The sequence below is a fragment of the Schistocerca cancellata genome, chromosome 5, assembly GCF_023864275.1.
Source record: "Schistocerca cancellata isolate TAMUIC-IGC-003103 chromosome 5, iqSchCanc2.1, whole genome shotgun sequence".
Classification (NCBI taxonomy): domain Eukaryota; kingdom Metazoa; phylum Arthropoda; class Insecta; order Orthoptera; family Acrididae; genus Schistocerca; species Schistocerca cancellata.
Genome location: NC_064630.1, coordinates 704,172,113 through 704,192,640, shown reverse-complemented (window position 1 = coordinate 704,192,640; position 20,528 = coordinate 704,172,113). Strand labels below are relative to the sequence as shown.

General features: G+C 40.6%; 1 protein-coding gene across 1 annotated transcript in view; it reads left to right on the top strand.

Annotated features, from left to right (window-relative positions):
- The first annotated feature begins 1,868 nt into the window (after window positions 1-1,868).
- LOC126189001 (cytoplasmic polyadenylation element-binding protein 3-like) overlaps window positions 1,869-20,528 on the top strand; it is a 334,824-nt gene continuing 316,164 nt past the window's right edge. The window contains exon 1 of the mRNA XM_049930807.1: window positions 1,869-2,975. Within this exon, the coding sequence (XP_049786764.1) occupies window positions 1,974-2,975 (1,002 nt within the window). The 5' untranslated portion in view covers window positions 1,869-1,973. The remainder of the gene's footprint in view (window positions 2,976-20,528) is intronic.

The following is a 20,528-nucleotide window of genomic DNA, read 5'->3' as shown; positions in this document are numbered from 1 at the left end:
TCAGTAGTATGAGTCCCTTAGAAGTCTCAAAGAAACAGAATACCAGGGAGATAATTTGTTTGAGATCTATTTTTATTACTTCTATCAAAATCTGTTTTCATGATATCATTAGAGAAAGTGTCACTTTCTGAGTTTGTTAATCTTGTACAAAATCCCCTACTAACAGTGTTGGTAACTTGTTTGAGTCTTTCATTTTGCTTTTGCATGTACTATTCACTATTTGTACTGTAAATATAACATGTTTGTGTTTGGGTGAAAATGGGAAACCTGTTGTTAGAATCTTTCAACTTAATTCTTGTAATGTGGATCCAGATTTGGGCGAATTAATGTGCATTCAGTTAGTATATGTATGCAAAGACTGATGTTCTACAAGTGCTTTTATTTTATTTGTTAAATGTTGGAGAGTCTGTTTCGTGATAAATTTTGTCTTTGTTGCCACAGAAAAGTTAATTGCATGACAACATTGGTAGTTTCTATAAGGAAAAAATAAAAATAAGGCTCCATGGCTCGCCCAAAATAACTTGGAATGTTTCAACAAACAGTGAAAAATCCAGAATGGAATGTAACAGTGAGTAGCAGCTGTACTCTTCATAATATTGTTAGAATGTTTCAACTTAAGTTACGTAATGTAGCTCCAAATTTTGGTGTATTTAGAGGAATATGTTGCTCTAGAAGTTCAGTTCTTTGCCTCTATAACTAAAACAGAACCTTCCAGACTTTCTGACTATTAATTTTCAAATATTGTATTTTGTGGCCTTTATAAGGCTCAGTCATAAATTACTTCAACACCCAATTCTAAATACATTTATATATGTTTCCATTTTCACTTTTAACCCTATGAATTAGTGATAGCATGGTCATACTACAGCAATTTTTGCCACCTTTAAAAATAAACTGTATATCTTCTTTAATATATTTCTGTTTTTAATCATGGTAACAGCCTCATCTGATCTTATTTTCCCTTTCAACGATCTGCATGGAGCCCTCATCTTTCCTTTAATTTCTTTTATTGGTGGTGTGAGGATTCAGCAGTATGATTCTAAACCCTTTGTGCGTAATACAAAACCATTTCCAAAGCAGTTTAACTGCTTTACAGAACGAATCATAATATTATAGTTTTAATGTATATTAAATGTATAGTGTAGGACGGCTAATGTTAAACATAAATAAATAAAGAGTTTCTACGGAAAGCTACTTCATACTGTCATAAAAATTCTAATCCAGTACGAATAACAGTAATATCGAAGATATTCCCGTTAGTCTAATATTTTCAGACATCTCAACCTCTTACTTATTTTAACAGTTGTTTACAGTTATGTAATGCAAAAATTTCAATTAATTTTGCATTAAAGGGACTCAAATTTTGCCAGAATATTCGTAACGCAAATTATTTGTGTTGCATAGGAAATTATCAAACAGTTCACACTAAATTCCGTTATTATATTTCACCTGACAATCAACGTCAAATAACACTCAAACGTGATGCGTTTACTGCTACATTTTTTAGTTATATCGTTTGCACGTTTAAATAAATTACGTACATTAAATGATCTATTGCCTGAATTTGTTACTGCCCGCTCATAGACATTTCGCTTCAGTAATGCTAAACGTATGAAACAGATTTTTTAAAGCGGTGGGGAGAAAAATTAGAACGGAGAAAAAAAAAGTTTGAAACCAGCGCCTGCGTCGTATCGATTTGCGCACTCGACGTGAGCAGTAGCAGCCAATGAGAAACCTTGAGAGTCGATCGATCAACCAATGAAATGTCTTATTTACCCCGACACTAGTAAACAGAGGCGCGATAAACCTGCCATCTGGCGAGGGAACGGCAAAACAGTCAGAGAAACAAAAGTTTCGCCGGCAGCGTACTTCATAGGTGGATCGGTGTAGCAGATGAAGGACGTGTGCGTGTGAGAGTACAAGACGGTTCCCCCTCCCCCGGCTATCAAGACTACACGCAGCTTCAAGAACTAATGGGGGATTACAAGTTTAGTGTCAATTCTAACGTTGGGTCTGTTTCATCTGTGGAATTTCCCGCAAGTTCGACTAGTAGTTCATCGCTGTTTTTTACGACACCAACGTCTGTGCCGGATACTATTTCGTCACATCAGCATTCAACTATGCAAGATGAACTTCTGATAGAAAAAACTGCTGTAAAAACGACGCAGCAACTTTCACCGAATTCAGATGTCAACGGAGAGCAGGCAGTGAAAACCAAAGAAGATGAAACTTCATCTGGAAACATTGTGCAGACTGAAAACAAGCAGAACGAACAGTCACAGATCGGGCCTGCCGTTACTGCTCCGCTCCAGCTCGGAACTGGATTTAATGTATCTGAACCTAGTCTTAACGTGATTAATTCTAGTAATACTTCCACGGCTAGCTTGTGGTCTTCAGGACCGATGGAGGAGGGTCTTTTGCACAGTTTAAATGTACCTGCTGTAAATGGGACCTTAGCATTTCAGAATTTTCCTCCTACTAATCCAAATCCTTTATATAATACTAGTTTAGGACCTCAGATCGCAGGCTTACCACAGTCGCAAGGACAGCCTCCACAAAGGCGAGCCATCACAGCAACTCACAACTTTCCACATAATTTATCTCGCCAGATCCAGCACCAAAATCATCCGCAGAATATGTTTATGGCTAATAAGGGTTATACTTCTTGGTCCAGTCCTCAGCAAAATACATGGTCACCGGGCCCGCAGAACCAAGCTAACATGCAAGGTTTGTCACCATGGAATAGAGGAAGATCTGTACCAAATTTGAATCCACTTCAAACCATGGGTAATATGGGCAATCTAGGCAACAGGAAACCTAGTCCAACATTTAATCATCAACACTCCGGAATGGTTATTTCACCGATAAAATTTCGACGCAGTACTTCATACCCAGGCAAAGGACTTTTTCCTCAACCACCAACGTTTGAAATTACCAACATGGATGAAAACAGAGAAGTGCTGCTTCCTTATCCGGTGAGTTTTATTATCATGTTTTGCATGATTGTTGTTGTTATTTTGTGTATGTGCGATGTTTACGCAGTGTGTTTTTGTTGTCATAGGTGAGCTTCCATGCGTGTATGTCTAGTATAAAGTATTTTATACGTGTTGCACTGTGAATCGACAGCTTGGTATCTGTCTTAGTATTTCATTCGCGATTTATTAACGTCAGCCGTAAGGGGAATACTGCATTTACCTTTTTGTTCTCTTATACTTAGTATTGCGGAAGTGTTATAATAGCATTCATTGAGAGATGTTTCGCAAGAAGTACAGTGAATGCAAATCTTGACGAATGTGTGTAAAGCTGTCAGTATTTAACATAACCTCAGCTGCCCATACTTATTGATCCGCTGTAATATAACACAGCCATTCAACATGGCCTCTTTACTAGCTTGAAAATGCATTAAAGCAAAGGAGCAAATCGTGCCCATGCTATTATTTTAAGTGTGTAACATACAGTATTATCACCCAGCAATCAAAACAAAATTGTGGCCTACAAGAGCAATAGGATCTCATTGTGTTAAAGAAGTGATAAATCACTCCTGTGTCACCATTTCACGTTTTCTGAGGGTTTTTAAATAGGATTAATTTTTTAGGCCGACAAACTCTGCTATTCAAAGTGTCTTACATCAAACAGAAAATTCCTTTTGCATGAAATTTTATATATAATTCCATAGGGATGTGTGTGTCTCTTTCTCAACTGCAGAACTATTCCTGTATCTACTAATTTTTCTTATTATTTCTACGTGCTGTGGAATGAAGCACAGAAATAGTCAATTTCATGTAGGATTCAGTGGATATTCTTTCTTCAACACAGTCCAAAATTTATAAAAGTTGGGGTGAAGTGATAGTTTTCACTAAAGTCTCTCACATGACTACAGATTTGTAAAGTAAAGAAAATGCACATTCCAATTTGATTATTACCAAATATAGTGTTTATTTACTTAGTTGGTTTACTGTGAGGAAATCTATACCAGAATTTTTCTTGTGCAGTTATTGCTGGCACATGAAATAGGTACTAGCCTATATTGTTTTCCCTTTTGGGTTGTGAAGAATGTTATGAATTCTTGTTTCTGTTCATGTGAACATTTATGTCACAGTTTGCTTGAAATATTAAGAGTTTGCATTATTTTACCTCGTATCAGTAGTTGTGCATGAAAGAGAATCTTCTCAGGCATTATGATATGCATGTTGCTCCTATAGTAGCTCTGAGTCTCACTTTTGTTCTTTAGTTTTGTAAACTGATTACGTACCCATTAAACCTATGTACTCCATAGGTAGATGCCTTAATTTTTGTTGGTGAAGGATTTTTTTTTTATCCTGTAGTTAAGACTTTGTGTGTACAGTATCTATTTCAAACTATAATGACTATAATCTATTGATGCATATTGCATTTTGTTATGATGAAAGCAAGGAATTCTCTTTGTATGTGGGAAAGGAAGGGAATACTGATAGTTACAATATTTTGTTTCTTTTAGCCAGTAATAAGCAATGATAAGCAAGAAACCACACCAATAAATCAGTTATTACAGATATGAGAAGGTGAGGGTTGTATTATCTGTTGCATGTTCTGGTAATTATTGCACAAAGAAGTGGTTCATGCAGTGAGTAACCCTTATAGGACTTCTTGTCGGAATTGCAGATTCATTCATTACAGCAACTGACTGCAGATAATTGTAGTAAGTACAAATTGTTTATGTGCAATGAAAGGTGGAATATTTTTGCCTGACATCAGAATTCTTTTGAGTAGGTGGGGCCTCTGTGTAGAATTATGCTATCAACTGCACAAGTGTAGTTTAGAGTGTCTTGGAGACAAAACAAAAAGAAGTTAATGGTTGGTGAGCAAGCTCCTCCTATTAATCTGGTGCTATGGTAGAGAAATGTAAATAACATTCGTGGATTTCAGAAGCTTAACCATTGGCGCCAGATGTCTTATTTTACAGAGAACTACACTCAAGCCTCACAAAATAGTGTAAACGTTAAATAATGTTGAAATCTATAGTATCTCCCCCCCCCCCCCCCCCAGACCAACATTTGCCCCTTATGTACAACTACATAAAGACGACCAAAGCATATACCTCCACCGTATATTACTAGTTTTACTATCAAGATTTACGCAAATGATTCGTATCACTGTATATTTTGAAATGAAGTAAAAATAATAATTATTATATTGAATAAAAAAAGTGTATCCGAGTGAAGCTGTGAGAGTAGGCTAATACCAGATAAACGGTCACGAATTGCTTCCATTCGGAACGTGGACTACTTTCTTGATAAGATTGACATCTCATTTCCAACAACTTTAATCAGTTTATAATCAGATGAATTTACTATACTGCATACTTGTTGTAGATGTAGAGTCTAGAGAAGTTTGCCTTTGTGGGGAAGTTCAATTTCAAAAGAAACTGAAGTACCAGCCGGCTTTAATACGGCATAACAATATAATTCCACGACTTCACGATTTTTTTTTTTTTCGTTTCCTCATGCACTCCGTAATAACACAAAATTTCCCTGTTTAAATTGCTAACCTTTCTTGTTGATAGTACATAAAAGTTAAATCCGCTGGTGAGCTATATGTATTACTCGTACAAATTAAAGGGTTTATTGTGATAGTTTGGATTTGTTTCGTTCTGTTATGTATTGCGAAAGACATGGTGTACACCTGTGTGATAATGCTGTCGATTGACGCAGCCCAAAATTTTAATCTGGTGCAATGTATAAGGTAGGATGCAGTAATGCATTTTCGTACAGTGTGCATGAACTTAAGCCTCTTCTGCCCTTTGCGAATATTGTTAACACGAGGATATAATGGAAACTTTTGAAGATATATATGGTCAGGCAGGAAATTGTTCCACTGTGAAAGAATATTGGTTTGTGATTTTCTTCAATGGATGACTAAACAATTTGATTTTTGAATGAATTAATAATGTTAGGCTTTGTATGTTGCGTCACTCAAGTGCGGCCCATTTTAAAGTAGATGAAAATCTTATAACTGTGTCCCGAATTATTATTTCGCTGCAGTATAAGCATAATTATTGAACTGATTACTGTCTTATCGACCATTATGTGTTCCGAGTCTGTAGCTTCATGCACTGCATCCTGTAGTCTGGGCATCTGCTCTAAGACATCAACTAAATGGTGATCTGCTGTGGCAGCGGTTAACTCCATCTCTTTCTTATAAGTATAACGGAAATATTAATATCAAGTTCTTCATCCTGTCTCCCACTATTTCACTTTCAGTCAGTGTTATCAAAAAAGAACAGTGAAAACCAATTCACTCGGGACATTTGTATAACTTCTGTACCGGAATATAAATACTCTAGAGACTGCAGAACACATGGTTTGTCATCGAAGACATCGATTCAGAATTCCTACAGTTTTCACCGTGAATGTGGCTGAAGATGGAAGTCTGAAAACATGCAGATGGTTCACCAAAAAGTACTGCCTTAGTTCCGTAAACCACATAATTATATAAGCGTAGTGGGTAACCCATTGCACAATGGATAATTAGTCGCTTCTTTGTCCGTTTTTTCGGCATATTGCAGCCAGATAAGCTTGCTGGTGCACTGAGCCTCCTTGCATTATTGGTATGCAGTATGAGACAATATAATAGTTTTCCGTCTACTTTAAACTTCGTTTCATGATTTACCTAAAGGAGAAAAACCTCTTTCTTCCAAAGACTAACAATTTTAAGCTCTCTGATCGTCATCGCTACTCATTGGTGTGGATTTAACCGCCAATCAGAACGCTAACAGTACCTCTCATGAAATTTTATTCCAAGACCGACTGGATGAGGGGACAATTAATTTCGTCTCTTATCATTAGAAAATTTGGATATCTATGTTCATTAATCCATTTGATTAGTGATTTTTATTTCATTTTCTCTTCAGCCCTTTGGTATCAATGGATTGATTCCATACTTCCAAATCATCGTTTGACGGGTTCGCGGAAATACTGATAGTTGATAAAGGGTTGTAATGCGTAAGATGATTTATTAGTGTTTGTTCTGCTTTACATGCATACTAAGCTGCGTCGAGAAAATCACTAGGTATCAGTGGACACCAGACGTTTTATTGTTCTTTAATATTATTTCTTTCATTCGCGAGATATACGACTTATATCTTATTTTCCTCACTGTTTCTCAATATCTGCGTCTATATACTGCTACTGGGTTATTACGTTTTGTGTAAATGTTAATAGACGCCATTTCGTATTGCGAGCTGGTAGTAGCGTGACAGGATTCCCTTGTTCTGTCAGAATGTGTAAAACGCTAATGTACAATTGGCTAAAAATGGAAATTTCTCATAAAGCGCCTGAAATAAGCATATGAATCTTCAAATTCTGGCGCCATTCTTCCAGAAAAACGTTCCATATGTCGTCAGTCTTAGCGACGTGCGGTACGTGTGTTATTGGAGAGACTGAGCTTATGAAGATAAGATGATGATAAGGAATGCTGTCTCGAGATATGAGTCGGAATTACCTGGTGTGTGAGATAGAGAAATTTATATGTCGGTTCTGCCCCACCAATTAAGCAGAACAGTTTCGAGTTAATTCGGTAGTGCGCTACGTAACGTATGCTTAACTAGGAACGCAGAATAAGGTCCGATTAGAGATCTCTATTTTCTTTCATCGCTCGTTGCTGTTTAGCGTCTTGTGCATCTGCAAACTCTTGTTTATTATAAACTGAAATTGTATGATTTTCTACAATCACCATCTCTCTACAGCTTCACAATACTGGAAGTATTTTCGGTAACCATTGTAAACGTTAAGCGAAGGTTGTACTATTCAGATTAAGCATGTTGAATTATCTCATCCAGCAGTGCTAAGCTATTTTGTGAAAATGGCAAGATAGTCTTACTGCATCGTATTTCAGTAATAACTAAATCGGATCTAACCACTTTTGTTATGGATGATGTTAGTGAAGATGTTATGATACTGTGGGAAGATGTAAATAACCCTGTGAGTACATAAAGTTCGTACGCACATAATTATTGTCTTTGCTGACTGGTTCCAGGGATGAATTCATCAATATAGAGGTATTTCAGATCTGAAATTTGAAAACGTTAAAAACGTTAAAAATTGCACCGTCAACATCTCCACATTTTCGAGTTCTTTCGAGAGTGTAGAATAAAAAGGAACTTAAAAATGAAAATACTATTTTATGAAGATACGATCATTTGGAACTACCTGCCCATTTGTTTTCTTTTGTACACTTTTGTCTTGATCCAACCCCCATAAATATAAATGGGTATTGTGCCTGAATGTCATCGTGGCAACTCATTGTCAGCACGTAAAGTCCAGCGACATCGGATAGTCGCCTAATACATTTGGAAGAATGTGGAAGGATTTAGCCACACAGGAAATGCATTTGGATTCTCTGTGCCCATGGAAATGCCACGCAGCTGTCAAAGTAATAGATTTGCTGAAAAAATGTGATTACTGTCTGTCATTTGTTTTGTCGAACATAACGGAGCCTACTAACATGACGAGACGGAGAAATTAATTTGGAAATTGTGCTGCAACAATCTGGATAGTATCTGAAATCATGATAAATGAAGATGGGTGGGCGAAAATAACTGATGACCTTCCACCACAGAAAATGATTCAAAATTAGCCATTTATATCGAAACATAGTAGGGAATACCCCATACAAGCAAATAAGCATTTTTGCTACAAATATCATTTTTTTCTCCTGTAACGGAGTATTGAGAGGATAAAGTATTTTTAAAATTACATAAGCTTACCTTGGGAGAAGACTATTTAGTGAATGGATTCTTCTGTATGAGATACACTTCACTTATCAGAAAAAGGGTGTCCATTTATATATGGACCCAGCAGTTAGCTATTTCAAATCTGTAAATGACAAATAACAAAATCTTCGACGTTACAATGTCACATTATACAGGCAAGATCGATTAATGAGCGCCATTAGTTATTGAACATAGCTACCGTTTTTACTGTTGTTGGTTCACAGAAAATGTTACGAATCTACATTGTACCTTTAAAAATGTAACCGTTCGTTTACTCACCAAATTTCTTTAATCTTAGATTACTACACCCTCTTAAAATTTATGATTGCTGCTGGTACCAATTCGCGGTTCCCGCCAATCTGATGTTCTCAGTATAGAGCGTAAAACAGGACATTTTGTACTTATTTTGTATTTGACATAGAGTTGGAGAGCTTATAATTGTAATTAACTAATGCTTAAACCATAAATTATAACTTCCTTTGAATAAGGGGTTAGTAAGCATGTAACAGCTCTCCCCCTGCCCCCTTAGTGTTCCATGGCTATGAGATGTCGTCGAAGAGCCTTGCAGAAACTTGTTATGTCCTTGGTTACATAATAATTTCCCCAGGTGGATTACTAGGATGGGGAACAGCGTAGTTTGTGATGACAAGGATGCGCGAAAAGGCTTCCGGCGTTATTTGGCTGGGATGAGAATAGTCGTATTATCGCGCTAAATAATGCAGATCGTTCGGTATCCAAATTGTAATCTTCTGAAGTATGTTCGTAGCTGATATCCGATTTCGTAGATGCAAGAGTCTCTCTCTCTCTCTCTCTCTCTCTCTCTCTCTCTCTCTCTCTCTCTCGTGGACTAAACTATGTCTCGTGTACCTTTGGTGACGCATACCTACCAACAGAAATGATACAAAATTTTCACGGTGTGCCTGTCAAGCGCTTGGGTATGAAGTTTTGCTATTTCCTCCGCATCGTGTATGTCTTTTTTTTTTCTCAGTGTAACCCCTTATTTCGAAAACCGCGAGTTGGTACCAAAAGCACTCTTAATTTTACGAGGGTGTAGTAATCTAGAGTCAATGCAACATCAGATTCGACTACACCATTATGCAGAGGTTTCAACGTTGTTACTTGGCAACATCAAACTGTATTCGCTGACACGTGGAGTGGGATTGGCGTGCGTTTGACTGTGGTCTAAAGCCATTCGTGAAAACAAGACTAATGGCGCGCTGTTTATTATGGTTCCTGTTACACTGCTCAGTAAATCTGACGTACCAAGGGAAATCTACTAACTTTACAAATTAAAATATTGTGCACTCCGTCGTTATCACAACCAAGACACTTCTTGGTTGTTACATGTCTTGCATTTCGAGAACCAGCTGAATACTCTTGGGAATAATGTTTATGTTAGACGACGCTGTACAACTCTAAAGCGTCAGTAGTCGTGATTTGTAGATGGAGTCCGTGTAAATAGAAGCAAAAAATCATCGGTCGTAGTGCCTCACAAAGAAGACTGTCAGTCACCGAAATGTCCGGAATTGTGAGAGTGAGCGTTGTTTGTGATTGTGCAAGTCACTACCAGCACCTAGATTTTTTCCGTAGAATTCTGCTCCTCACTTTCGTGTGCAGTTTGCCACTAAAATCTGAGGGACTTCGTTTAGACATGTACATCAACATGTACGCCTCGCAAGCCGCTGTGCATGCTTGAATTAGGCCTTCGCATTGATACTAAGGTGTCGTTGTCATATTCTTTTCGCTTCTGGAGGAGGAGGGAGTGGAAGTTAATGACTGAATGACAAATTGTGTACCTCCGTACTTTGCGTATTCTTTGTCGTGTTATTCGCATGACCGGTAAGGTAGTTTTACGATGAAGTCAATTGAATTCCTGCACCGTCAACGTGGAATACCATCTCCCTAAGTTTATGTGTTGGAGTTTCGAGAGAAACGCGTTGTCTTTCTTCCAAAGATTCCCATTTAATTTCTATATTGCATTTTCATATGGCTGTGGCGTCCTTTCTTCGGGATGCACTCAACCTCGTGATGCCAACTGAGGAACTGAGCGGTTCCGGTCAGATAAAACCATCATAACGACCGGGAGAGTGATGTGCTGACCACACGCCCCTCCTATCCGCATCCTCATGTGAGGACCACACGGCGGTCGGATGGTCCCGATGGGCCACTTGTGGCCTGAAGACGGAGTGCTGTAGCGCCCTTTCGCGATCGTAATGGCGTGTATTTGAATATCCCCGACTTAACTGATGGGGAAAAAATCGGAACACCTAGGAGGAGTTGTGCGACACGAACGAAAGTTGGTAGGCGTGCTTCTACATGTGACAGACGATATCCTTTCAAATTTCGGTCAATCTTATAAGAGGGGTGCTAGTAGTGCCATTATGAGAACGCAAATCAGGTTTGCTTTAAATACACGCTATAACGTTCGTGAGCGTTAGTTACATTTGAGATTGGAAGTGGTGAGCTGATATTATTATGAATCTCTTTAAGGCGACAAAGATGCCGTTATCAGCGCCTCACCGAGTTTGAAAGAGGTCGTGTAATACGACTACGAGAAGCTGGCTGTGGCCTCTGCGGTATTGCAGAAAGACTTGGCAGGAAAGTAGCCACTGAACGTGATTGCTGGCAACGGTGCTCACGAGAATGTAGAAGACCAGGCTCCGACGGCCACGTGGCACTACCGAGAGAGAAGACCACCGTGTTCGGCGTATGGCTCTTTCGCAGCGTACTGCATCTGCAGTGGCAAAGTACCGCCATTTCCGACTTCAGTGGTGTCAAGCGAGAGGTCATTGGAGGTCAGGGTGGAGGTCTACTGTGTTTTGTGATGAAAGCTGGTTCTGCCTCGGCACCAGTGATCGTCGTGTGTTGGTTAGGAGGAGGCCGGTTGAGGATGTACGACCAACCTGTCTGTGTGCTAGACACGCTGGACCTACACTGGAGTTGTAGGCTGGGTTACGATTTCGTAGGACAGCAGGAGCACTGTCGTCGTTATCCTACGCACCCTGACAGCAAATTTGTACATAAATATGGTCATTCAATCTGTTGTGCTGCCATTCAAGAACAACAAGATAACGATCGTCCAGGTACCACTGTTGTAACCCAACATACTGTACGGAGTGTCGACATGTTGCATTGCTCTGCTCGATTACCAGATTGTCTCCAATCGAGCAGGTTTGGGACATCATCGGACGACAACACCATCGTCACCTGTAGACAGCATTAACCATCCCCGTGTTGACCGACCAAGTGCAACAGGCATGGAACTCCGTCCCACAATCTGACATCCGGCACCTATATAACACAATGCAGGCACGTTTGCATGCTTGCATTCAACATTCTGTCGATTATACGGTTATTAATGTATCAGCATTTCACATTTTGCAGTGGCTTATCTCACGCTTACGTTGACCTGTGATCTTACGGTGTTAATCACATAAAAATGTTACGTAGACGTATTCCCGAAATTTCATTACTGTACATTAATTATTCTTTGGCGCTGCGATTTTGTTTCCGTCAGTGTATTTGCGTTGGAACAGTCCACTAATTGGCACTAGGCCTCTACATCTCCGACTGGCATATTGTTCAGACAGGATCCTCGCTGTGAATAAATAAGGTGCTCAGGAAACGAGTCGTCCTAACTGCAAATTCGAACGTTGTTCGTTCGTAGTTTCAGCAGGTTATTCCGTAAAAGTTTTGAGCTCTTCGTGCAGTTAGTCGTCTTGACGCGGGCAGCGTCAGAACCGCAGCAGATGTAGCAGCCATCGCGAGTCTAGTCTGAAAGCGAAACCGGGTCGCGGTTACTTTCATTGGTTGCTAAGCTCTCAGTTCCGTCGGAGCAGTAACCTCCTGCCGCCTGTTCGCGAGGCCGACTAACCGGAATGCTGTCCGGCAAGTAGGAGTACCTGTGTTGCATGAGCGCACTTAGAGCCAGCGCAGCGCGCAGCTGTCACCGAAGTTGTAGTCTCCTTTCCTGCGCGACCGTCTGGGTTCCTTCACAAACTCGGGGAAAACTGAAATCTGTTCGAATCAGTGCTCGGAGATACCGTGCTGTTTATTGTACAAGTTACGGATCCTATGGATATTTGATCTGACAATTTTTCGGACCTAGCTATATTCGTAATTTTCAAAGGTATCGGTACACGTGGCATCGTTCATTTCAAAACCATAATTAGGATCGTACTTGCCAGCGATAATAGCATTGCGACCTTTTTCACACTTACATATTAAGTAAAAGCAAGAATGGGCACAAAGATTTCCACTATTTTATTTTGTCCTGGGTTATACGAGACACGAAAGAAACCATTTAAAGAAACTGGAAGTAACTACACCTTTCAGTTAGAAAAATATGTCCGATGAACTTCTTTCCAAAACATCTGGTGCAGCTGAAAATATTGTATTACATCTACATATACTTTAAATGTTTGCAATTATATGCCAGGTCAAACTGCAGTCATATTACACTGAGGTGACAAAAGTCATGGGATAGCTATATGCAGGTATAGAGATGGCGTACACCAAGGTATAAAGGGCAGTGCATTGGTTGAGTTGTCATATTGTACTCAGGTGATTCATGAGAGCCGCGCGGTTTGAGGCGTCATGTCACGGACTTCGCGGCCCCTCCCGCCGGAGGTTCGAATCCTCCCTCGGGCATGGGCGTGTGTGTTGTTCTTAGCATAAATTAGTTTAAGTAGTGTGTAAGTCTAGGGACCGATGACCTAAGCAGTTTGGTCCCTTAGGAATTCACATTTGAACATTTTTTTGATTCATGTGAAAAGGTTTCCGGCATGATTATGGCCGCATGTCGGGAATCAACAGTCTTTGAACGCAGAGTGGGTGTTGGAGGTAGACGCAAGGGATATTCCATTTCTGAAATCGTTAGGGAATTCAATATTTCGCGATCCACGGTGTCAAGAGTGTGCTGAGAAAACCAAATTTCAGGCATTATCTCTCACAACGGACAACACAGTGGCCGACCGAGAGCAGGGGCGTGTGCGTAGGGTTGTCAGTGCTAACAGACAAGCAACACTGCGTGAAAGAACCGCATAAATCAATGTGGTACGTGCGGCGAATGTATCCGTTAGGACTTTAGCGGTGAAATTTGGCGGTAATGAGCTATGGCAGTAGTAGACGACCGACGCGATTGTCTTTCGTAATACGAACGCCTGCAGCGCCTCTCCTGTGCTCGTGACCATATCGGTTGGATCCTAGGCGACTGGAAAACTGCGACCTGGTCAGATGAGTCCCGATTTCTGTTGATAAGAGCTGATAGTAGGGTTCGAGCATGGCACAGAACCCACGAAACAGTGGACCCAAGGTTTCACCAAGGCACTGTGCAAGCTGGTCGTTGCTCAATAATGGTGTGGGCTGTCTTTACACGGAATGGACGGGTCCTTTGGTCGAACTGAACCGATTATTGACTGGAAATGGTTATTTTCGACTACTTGGAGACTATTTGCCGCCATTCGTGGACTTTATGTTGCCAAATAACGACGGAATTTTTATGGATGGCCATGCGCCATGTTACCGGCCTACAGTTATTCGCGATTTGATTCAAGAATATTCTGGACAGTTGGAGTGAATGATTTGGCCACCCTAATCACCCGACACGAGTCCCACGGAACATTTTTGGGACATAATCAAGAGTTTAGTTCGTGCACAAATGACTACATCGGCAACACTTTCACAATTACAGATAACTACAGAGTCATGCGGCTCAGTATTTACGCAGGGGATTTTCAACGACTTTTTGAGTACATGGCACGCAGAGCTACTGCACTACGCCGGGTGAAAGGAGTTCCGAGACGATATTAGGAGGTATCCACATCAATTTGGTCGCCTCAGAATATACCCTTCATTGCCGCTTTAGTGAATTGTGTATTGGCATGCGGTTTCCGTCAAGCGTAGGTTTTCGAAAGACGAAATATCCAGAGAATTGTTTGTGAGGACGGATACTTGGTGATGTTATTGTCCAAACCCATCCAACACTTTCCAATATTCTGCTGTGAATAACAAGATGTTGCACAAGCGGTACGGTTTGTGTGTGCATAGTGGCAGTTAGTAAACAGGCACACAAAACAACAACTCGTTACAGAATTAGTTTAAGCCGTACTACAGAGATACTAAATAAACAAACGTGGAAGAGTCTCTCGGAATTTACAGGGCTATTACACACTTAGTACATGTGGTGCACTGCAACTCGTAAATATTTCAAGACAATCACATAAATGTTCTACTAGGAACTGCGTGCATACGCTGATTGCGTTCCACATAGTAAATGGAAACACAGAACTGGACAGTTTATTAAGATTACTCAGTTGTAGTAATCCATTTTAACCTTGGCGACAGTGACGCACGATGAATTTATATAAGTTTATATTTATTTACCCAACTGCATCAGTGGTGTTGTATAAGCTGACATAACGTTTTTTTCTTGCTGATAATGACCGTTTCCACCGAATCTGGTACCATATATAGATTTATTTTATAATCGGCTACTGGCGGTAAATAATAAGAGGGTGGGTGGTTTTGGGGAAGGAGACCAGACACCGAGGTCATCGGTCTCATCGGATTAGGGAAGGAAGGGGGAGGAAGTCGGCCGTGCCCTTTGAAAGGAACCATCCCGGCATTTGCCTGGAGCGATTTAGTGAAATCACGGAAAACCTAAATCAGGATGGCCGGACGCGGGATTGAACCGTCGTCCTCCCGAATGCGAGTCCAGTGTTTAACCACTGCGCCACCTCGCTCGGTAAATAATAAGATCTCCTTTAATTATAAATAATATTTTCTTGGTCCTTTTTCTTATAATCATACGATTTGGTAATAAGATTCCTATTTCAGCTGAGAGTATGTTTTACAGAGATCGCAGTATATTCCATGCTCCTCAATTAAAATTACAGTAATAAATATGTAACGATTACTGTACATTGTCTGTGGCACCGTCTGGTACATTACACAATCACTGTTACGCAGATCGTTAGGCGGTAGCGAAAAATCAAAATCGGCCAGCACCTCGCGTATTGCACGGTCACAGCCCCATTTCAGCTTTAGCGTGCACTGTGTGGTTTCTCCGGCTAAGTAATGGCCGGTGGTTCGCACCGCTGTCCTCGGATGGAAACCCTACGACTCCACCGCGTTACGACGTGCTTTCTGCACGTCGCCTCAACCGAGAAACCACAGTCTTTCTGCCTAACATCGCGGCTGCGGAAGAGTTGGGCAAATGCAGGTCAGATATATGCACAGAAACAGACCTCGCCGCAGCCGTTTGAGCACATGCCAGCTGCCGCCTACAGAGTGCCAGGCTGGGGCCGTGAGCTCGACAGACGGGCAGCTTCACGAGTTATGCTCCATTTTACAATGCATGTCTAAGGGAAGCACTCGAAACGTCTCGACTGCGTTTGAGTCGATATCGTGGTTGGTAAATTTGCGTGTTTCGATTGTTCTTCCGAAGTCTGTTATAAGCTCACGGGAGACTATACTCGTGTTTATAAAGAAGAACAAATAAAACAGTTTACAGCGTTAGCCACTTAAGTATTTTTCCACTAGACGTTCCCATGTTTCACACTATCTTCAGGTGGAGATTTGTGATCGTTACGTTGCTGGCGTTAAGTGAGGAGCAAGGCGCCTTTTCATAGCAGCAGCAGAACAAGTGCAAGGCAGATTATGCTGCGTCTTTTGCTTTTTCTGGACAACAATTTTATTACCAGCAAAAGACACAACATAATCTGCCTTGCACTTCGTCCGCTGCTGAGGAAAGTCGTCTCCACCTGAAAACGATGGTGGGAATCATCGAAGCGCGCAGTGGAAAAATGAGCGACTGACGCAGTAAACTGTTTTATTTACATTATCAACAGTCGTAGCCTCCAAGACACCGCCCATTATGGACGAAATATCCAATCGTAGACAAGTAATACAGATGTTTAAAATCCTTCTCTGCAACTGCTACAAATTGTGTATTTATATTAACGTACGCTTTTTCTTTTATTGGTCGTCAGCATGTCTTTTTTGTCGGATTTCCGCATATTTCTTGAAGTGTCGTCTGCGTAACACACCCAAGTACCCGTGCGTTTGGCACTTATTTCTGGACCAGTTTAGTGTATTGCGTCGTATACTACAGTGAAAATGTGTATTGCTGCAAACCAGCCTGAAATTAGACCAAAATCATCAGTGCCAATCGCATGATTTCCTGGAAAATGGGCATGCAGACGATACTAGATGTTAGTGGAAATCAGACAGAAATGCTAACACTGACGATGTTTTTTATGTCAAAAAGCCGAAACGCGTATGGTAATATAAATACTATAAATTTTTTGTAGTTACAAAGACTGATTTTAACCCTAGATTACTGTATCCTCGTAAAATTTGCGATTGCAGTAGGGTATGAAGCAGAACTTTCCTACTTAATTTGGTATGTAACATACCATTGGATATCTGATAATGGTAGTTAGCTAATGCATTACCTACAAATTATGACTTCCTTTGAACAAAATGTGGAGTATTAACTTTACCTTGATTTACTAGCAATGTAATACTTTCCCCTTTAGTCCTCAGGGGTTAGTACCTTTGCTAATTGTAAACCAACTGCGAACACTGGCCACACAGATGAAGAATTCATAGAAAAGTTGTCACTCCAAATTGTCTGAATTCCAGTTTCTTAAACGAACATACGCCCAAACGAGTTGATGCCGTGGTGATACTCTGGGCTAACACTCAGAAGGATGGGTGTTGAAATCTCCGTCTAACCATCGAGATTTAGGTTTTTTAATGTCTGCCCAAGTCGCTTAATACAAGTGCTGGGATGGCTACTTAAAAAATGACGCGGCATGTTTCCCTTCCGTCCTTCTCTCTAGCTTCTGCTGCGTTTCTCATGACCTCACCGTCGATGGAACGTTACACGTAATTATTCCTCCTTTCAAATTTGTGCATACCAACAGCGCCGACGTTTGAAAGTTGCGTGTTTCGGGAAGAATGTTGATGAATGATTCCGTAAGACTTTTGGGAAAGTAGCAGGGATATGGAAGGAATCATTATCTAGTGTAGGAAATGCTGATATACGTGCATATTTACTGAGACTATCGAATATGTTGCTTTCCCCTACTTATACCTCCCGAGGAGATCACGAATGTAAAATTAGAGAGATTAGAGCGCGCACGGAGGCTTTCAGACAGTCGTTCTTCCCGCGAACCATACGCGACTGGAACAGGAAAGGGAGGTAATGACAGTGGCACGTAAAGTGCCCTCCGCCACACACCGTTGGGTGGCTTGCGGAGTATAAATGTAGATGTAGATGTAGACTGCGGCAGTGACGAGCAGCTGCTGAAAGTAGGCCAGAAGTACTCGTAAACAGGTGGTCGTGCTACCGGTGGCCGCTTCAGTGTACAGCGCCTTAGTCACGAACCGCTCACTGAAGGTTGGAGTTTCACTTCCAGTTTCCCTGCTTTTTTTGTTTGTGGCACCGCGGGAGCGCATACTTGGAGAGATGTAATCAGATTTCCCTGTAACATACTTTACAGTTTTGATATTGCACACTGAATATTGTAGTGAGCATAAAACTGCAGAGCGCGGTCCCAACAAAAAATTGAACATTCTTATACAGGAGGCTGGCGACGTTACACCATTTCAGGAAGTAAGTGTATAAAGGCTGTCCGAGCTCTAGACCTAGTACTTCCGTTTCCGTCAAATTAATTAGTTACACACTAACCCTCCATCGCTGCCATCCGTCGTATCGCTTTTATCACATCCGAACATAGTGGACGAAGATGCATACAACAAAAGAATTCTCCCATACACATGGAACACTGAAAGACAATGTGGGAATGACCACCACGTGCGTCTCCTCTTCTTCTTCCAGTTCACAATTGGCGCTACACAGCTGCAGTTATTATTCGTTGTCTGCTGAGGACTGTTATCGCACTGTACTGCGAAAGAGATGCGGCGAGGTACCAGCGAAGTGATTGCTCGCTGGACGAGTTTCCGTCCACAGCTCACTGAAGAAAACGTCCAAAATATGTTTTTCGTCGCAGTAAATCCGAGCTCGTAAAGGATGAGCTTCAACGCTTTTGATTTATGGAATTTTAGCGTATTTTCCCCATAACAATCTCTGTATCCTCGTAAAACCACGGTAAAGAAAAAACGTCGTTAGTTGCGGTTTTAATTTCCTTGGTGTTCTGCACGCTTTCCTCTCTCTTTTTTCATATCAAATGTACATGGCACTGCGGATTTCTGCTTGCTTGTAAAGTGATACATAAAATCTTATGAGTTTAGTTCACATACTTCCATTTACAGAAAGTGGTTAATTTCTTCTCCCCTTTAACACCGGTGTGTTACAGCAGCAGATATTTCTTCCCATCAGCAAAACTGTATAAGTGTACGACATCACTTGTTACGGGCATATAATGCTTTGGTATTCTAGCTAGGTGGTTCAATATATGATTCGGAATAATGGCTTTGCAACTGACAAAAGTTATACGTAGTTTGCAATTTCTGTTTCAATATAATCCCAAGATAACCCTTCAGTACAGCAACAAATGTTAGTTTTCTACTTTCTTTTTCATTGAGCACGTGTACAGTGTAAATGCATCAGGTCGACAGGGCAGTACAGATACAACTTTCATTTTTCTAATAACTCACTTGTCGAACGGCACTATGCGAATTTATATATGTTCCTGCAAGATCACTTAGTAACTAAAATGTTCACATTACCGGTTTTGACAATTTACTGCCAGTTTCAGACGTGATAATCCACAGCTTCGTCGTGATGCATAAAAGTTTTAAAAAAATGGTTCAAATGGCTCTGAGCTCTATGGGACTCAACTGCTGTGGTCATAAGTCCCCTAGAACTTAGAACTACTTAAACCTAACTAACCTAAGGACATCACACACATCCATGCCCGAGGCAGGATTCGAACCTGCGACCGTAGTGGTCGTGCGGTTCCAGACTGTAGCGCCTTTAACCGCTCGGCCACTCCGGCCGGCCATAAAAGTTCAAGTTATGCACTCCGAACATCAGGAGGTGGTATAAATATGTCAATTAACTCTACACCATGTCGTCACACAATAAGAGAGACCGAAATTAAATTGAAATTTTATGTCTCGTGACGAAACTGTTAGTAAATTAGTCACACCCGAAGCTGGCAGTAAATTGCCGAAACCGCTAAACTGAACATTTTAGTTATTGAGCGATTTTGACGTAATAAATTCGTATATCAATATAACTTTCATTTTCTCTTCTTTAATCATATAATCTGTCAGGAAATAACTACGCGTAAATGTTATGAGGAGCGCAAGTTTATAAATCCACAGACCTATCATAGTCGATGTCCTTCTGTTTATTCACTGTAGTTTTGCGTGAATTGTAACTGTTTGTCCTATTTTAGCCGTAAGCTAGTACGGGATCATATATGTACTGTGAATAGATTATGCGAAGCCTCTTCAGTAATTGTAAAAGGGACAATTATTATTCTTTCCTAGTTAGTAAAATCACAAAAAAAAATCCTTCGTCATACGTGAGAAATATATTGTGAGATATGGCGTCATGAAATGAGTGGAATGAAAAAGATTGCTTTCCATGCACTGTCTCGTTCTATTAACTTATCTGGTGGCAGTTGTTGCCGTCAGTTTTGTCTTCGGTTGGAGCTATGTATGGGATTGTCAAACTGCGTAAACATGCACAGTAACAGTTCTTGTTATGCTAAAAAAAATGTTACTTTTTATTTGTTTATCGTAAGAAATGGTCGCGTTGTCTGTGAGCGTCTATGCATTGCCAACGAATCCAACGCACTGT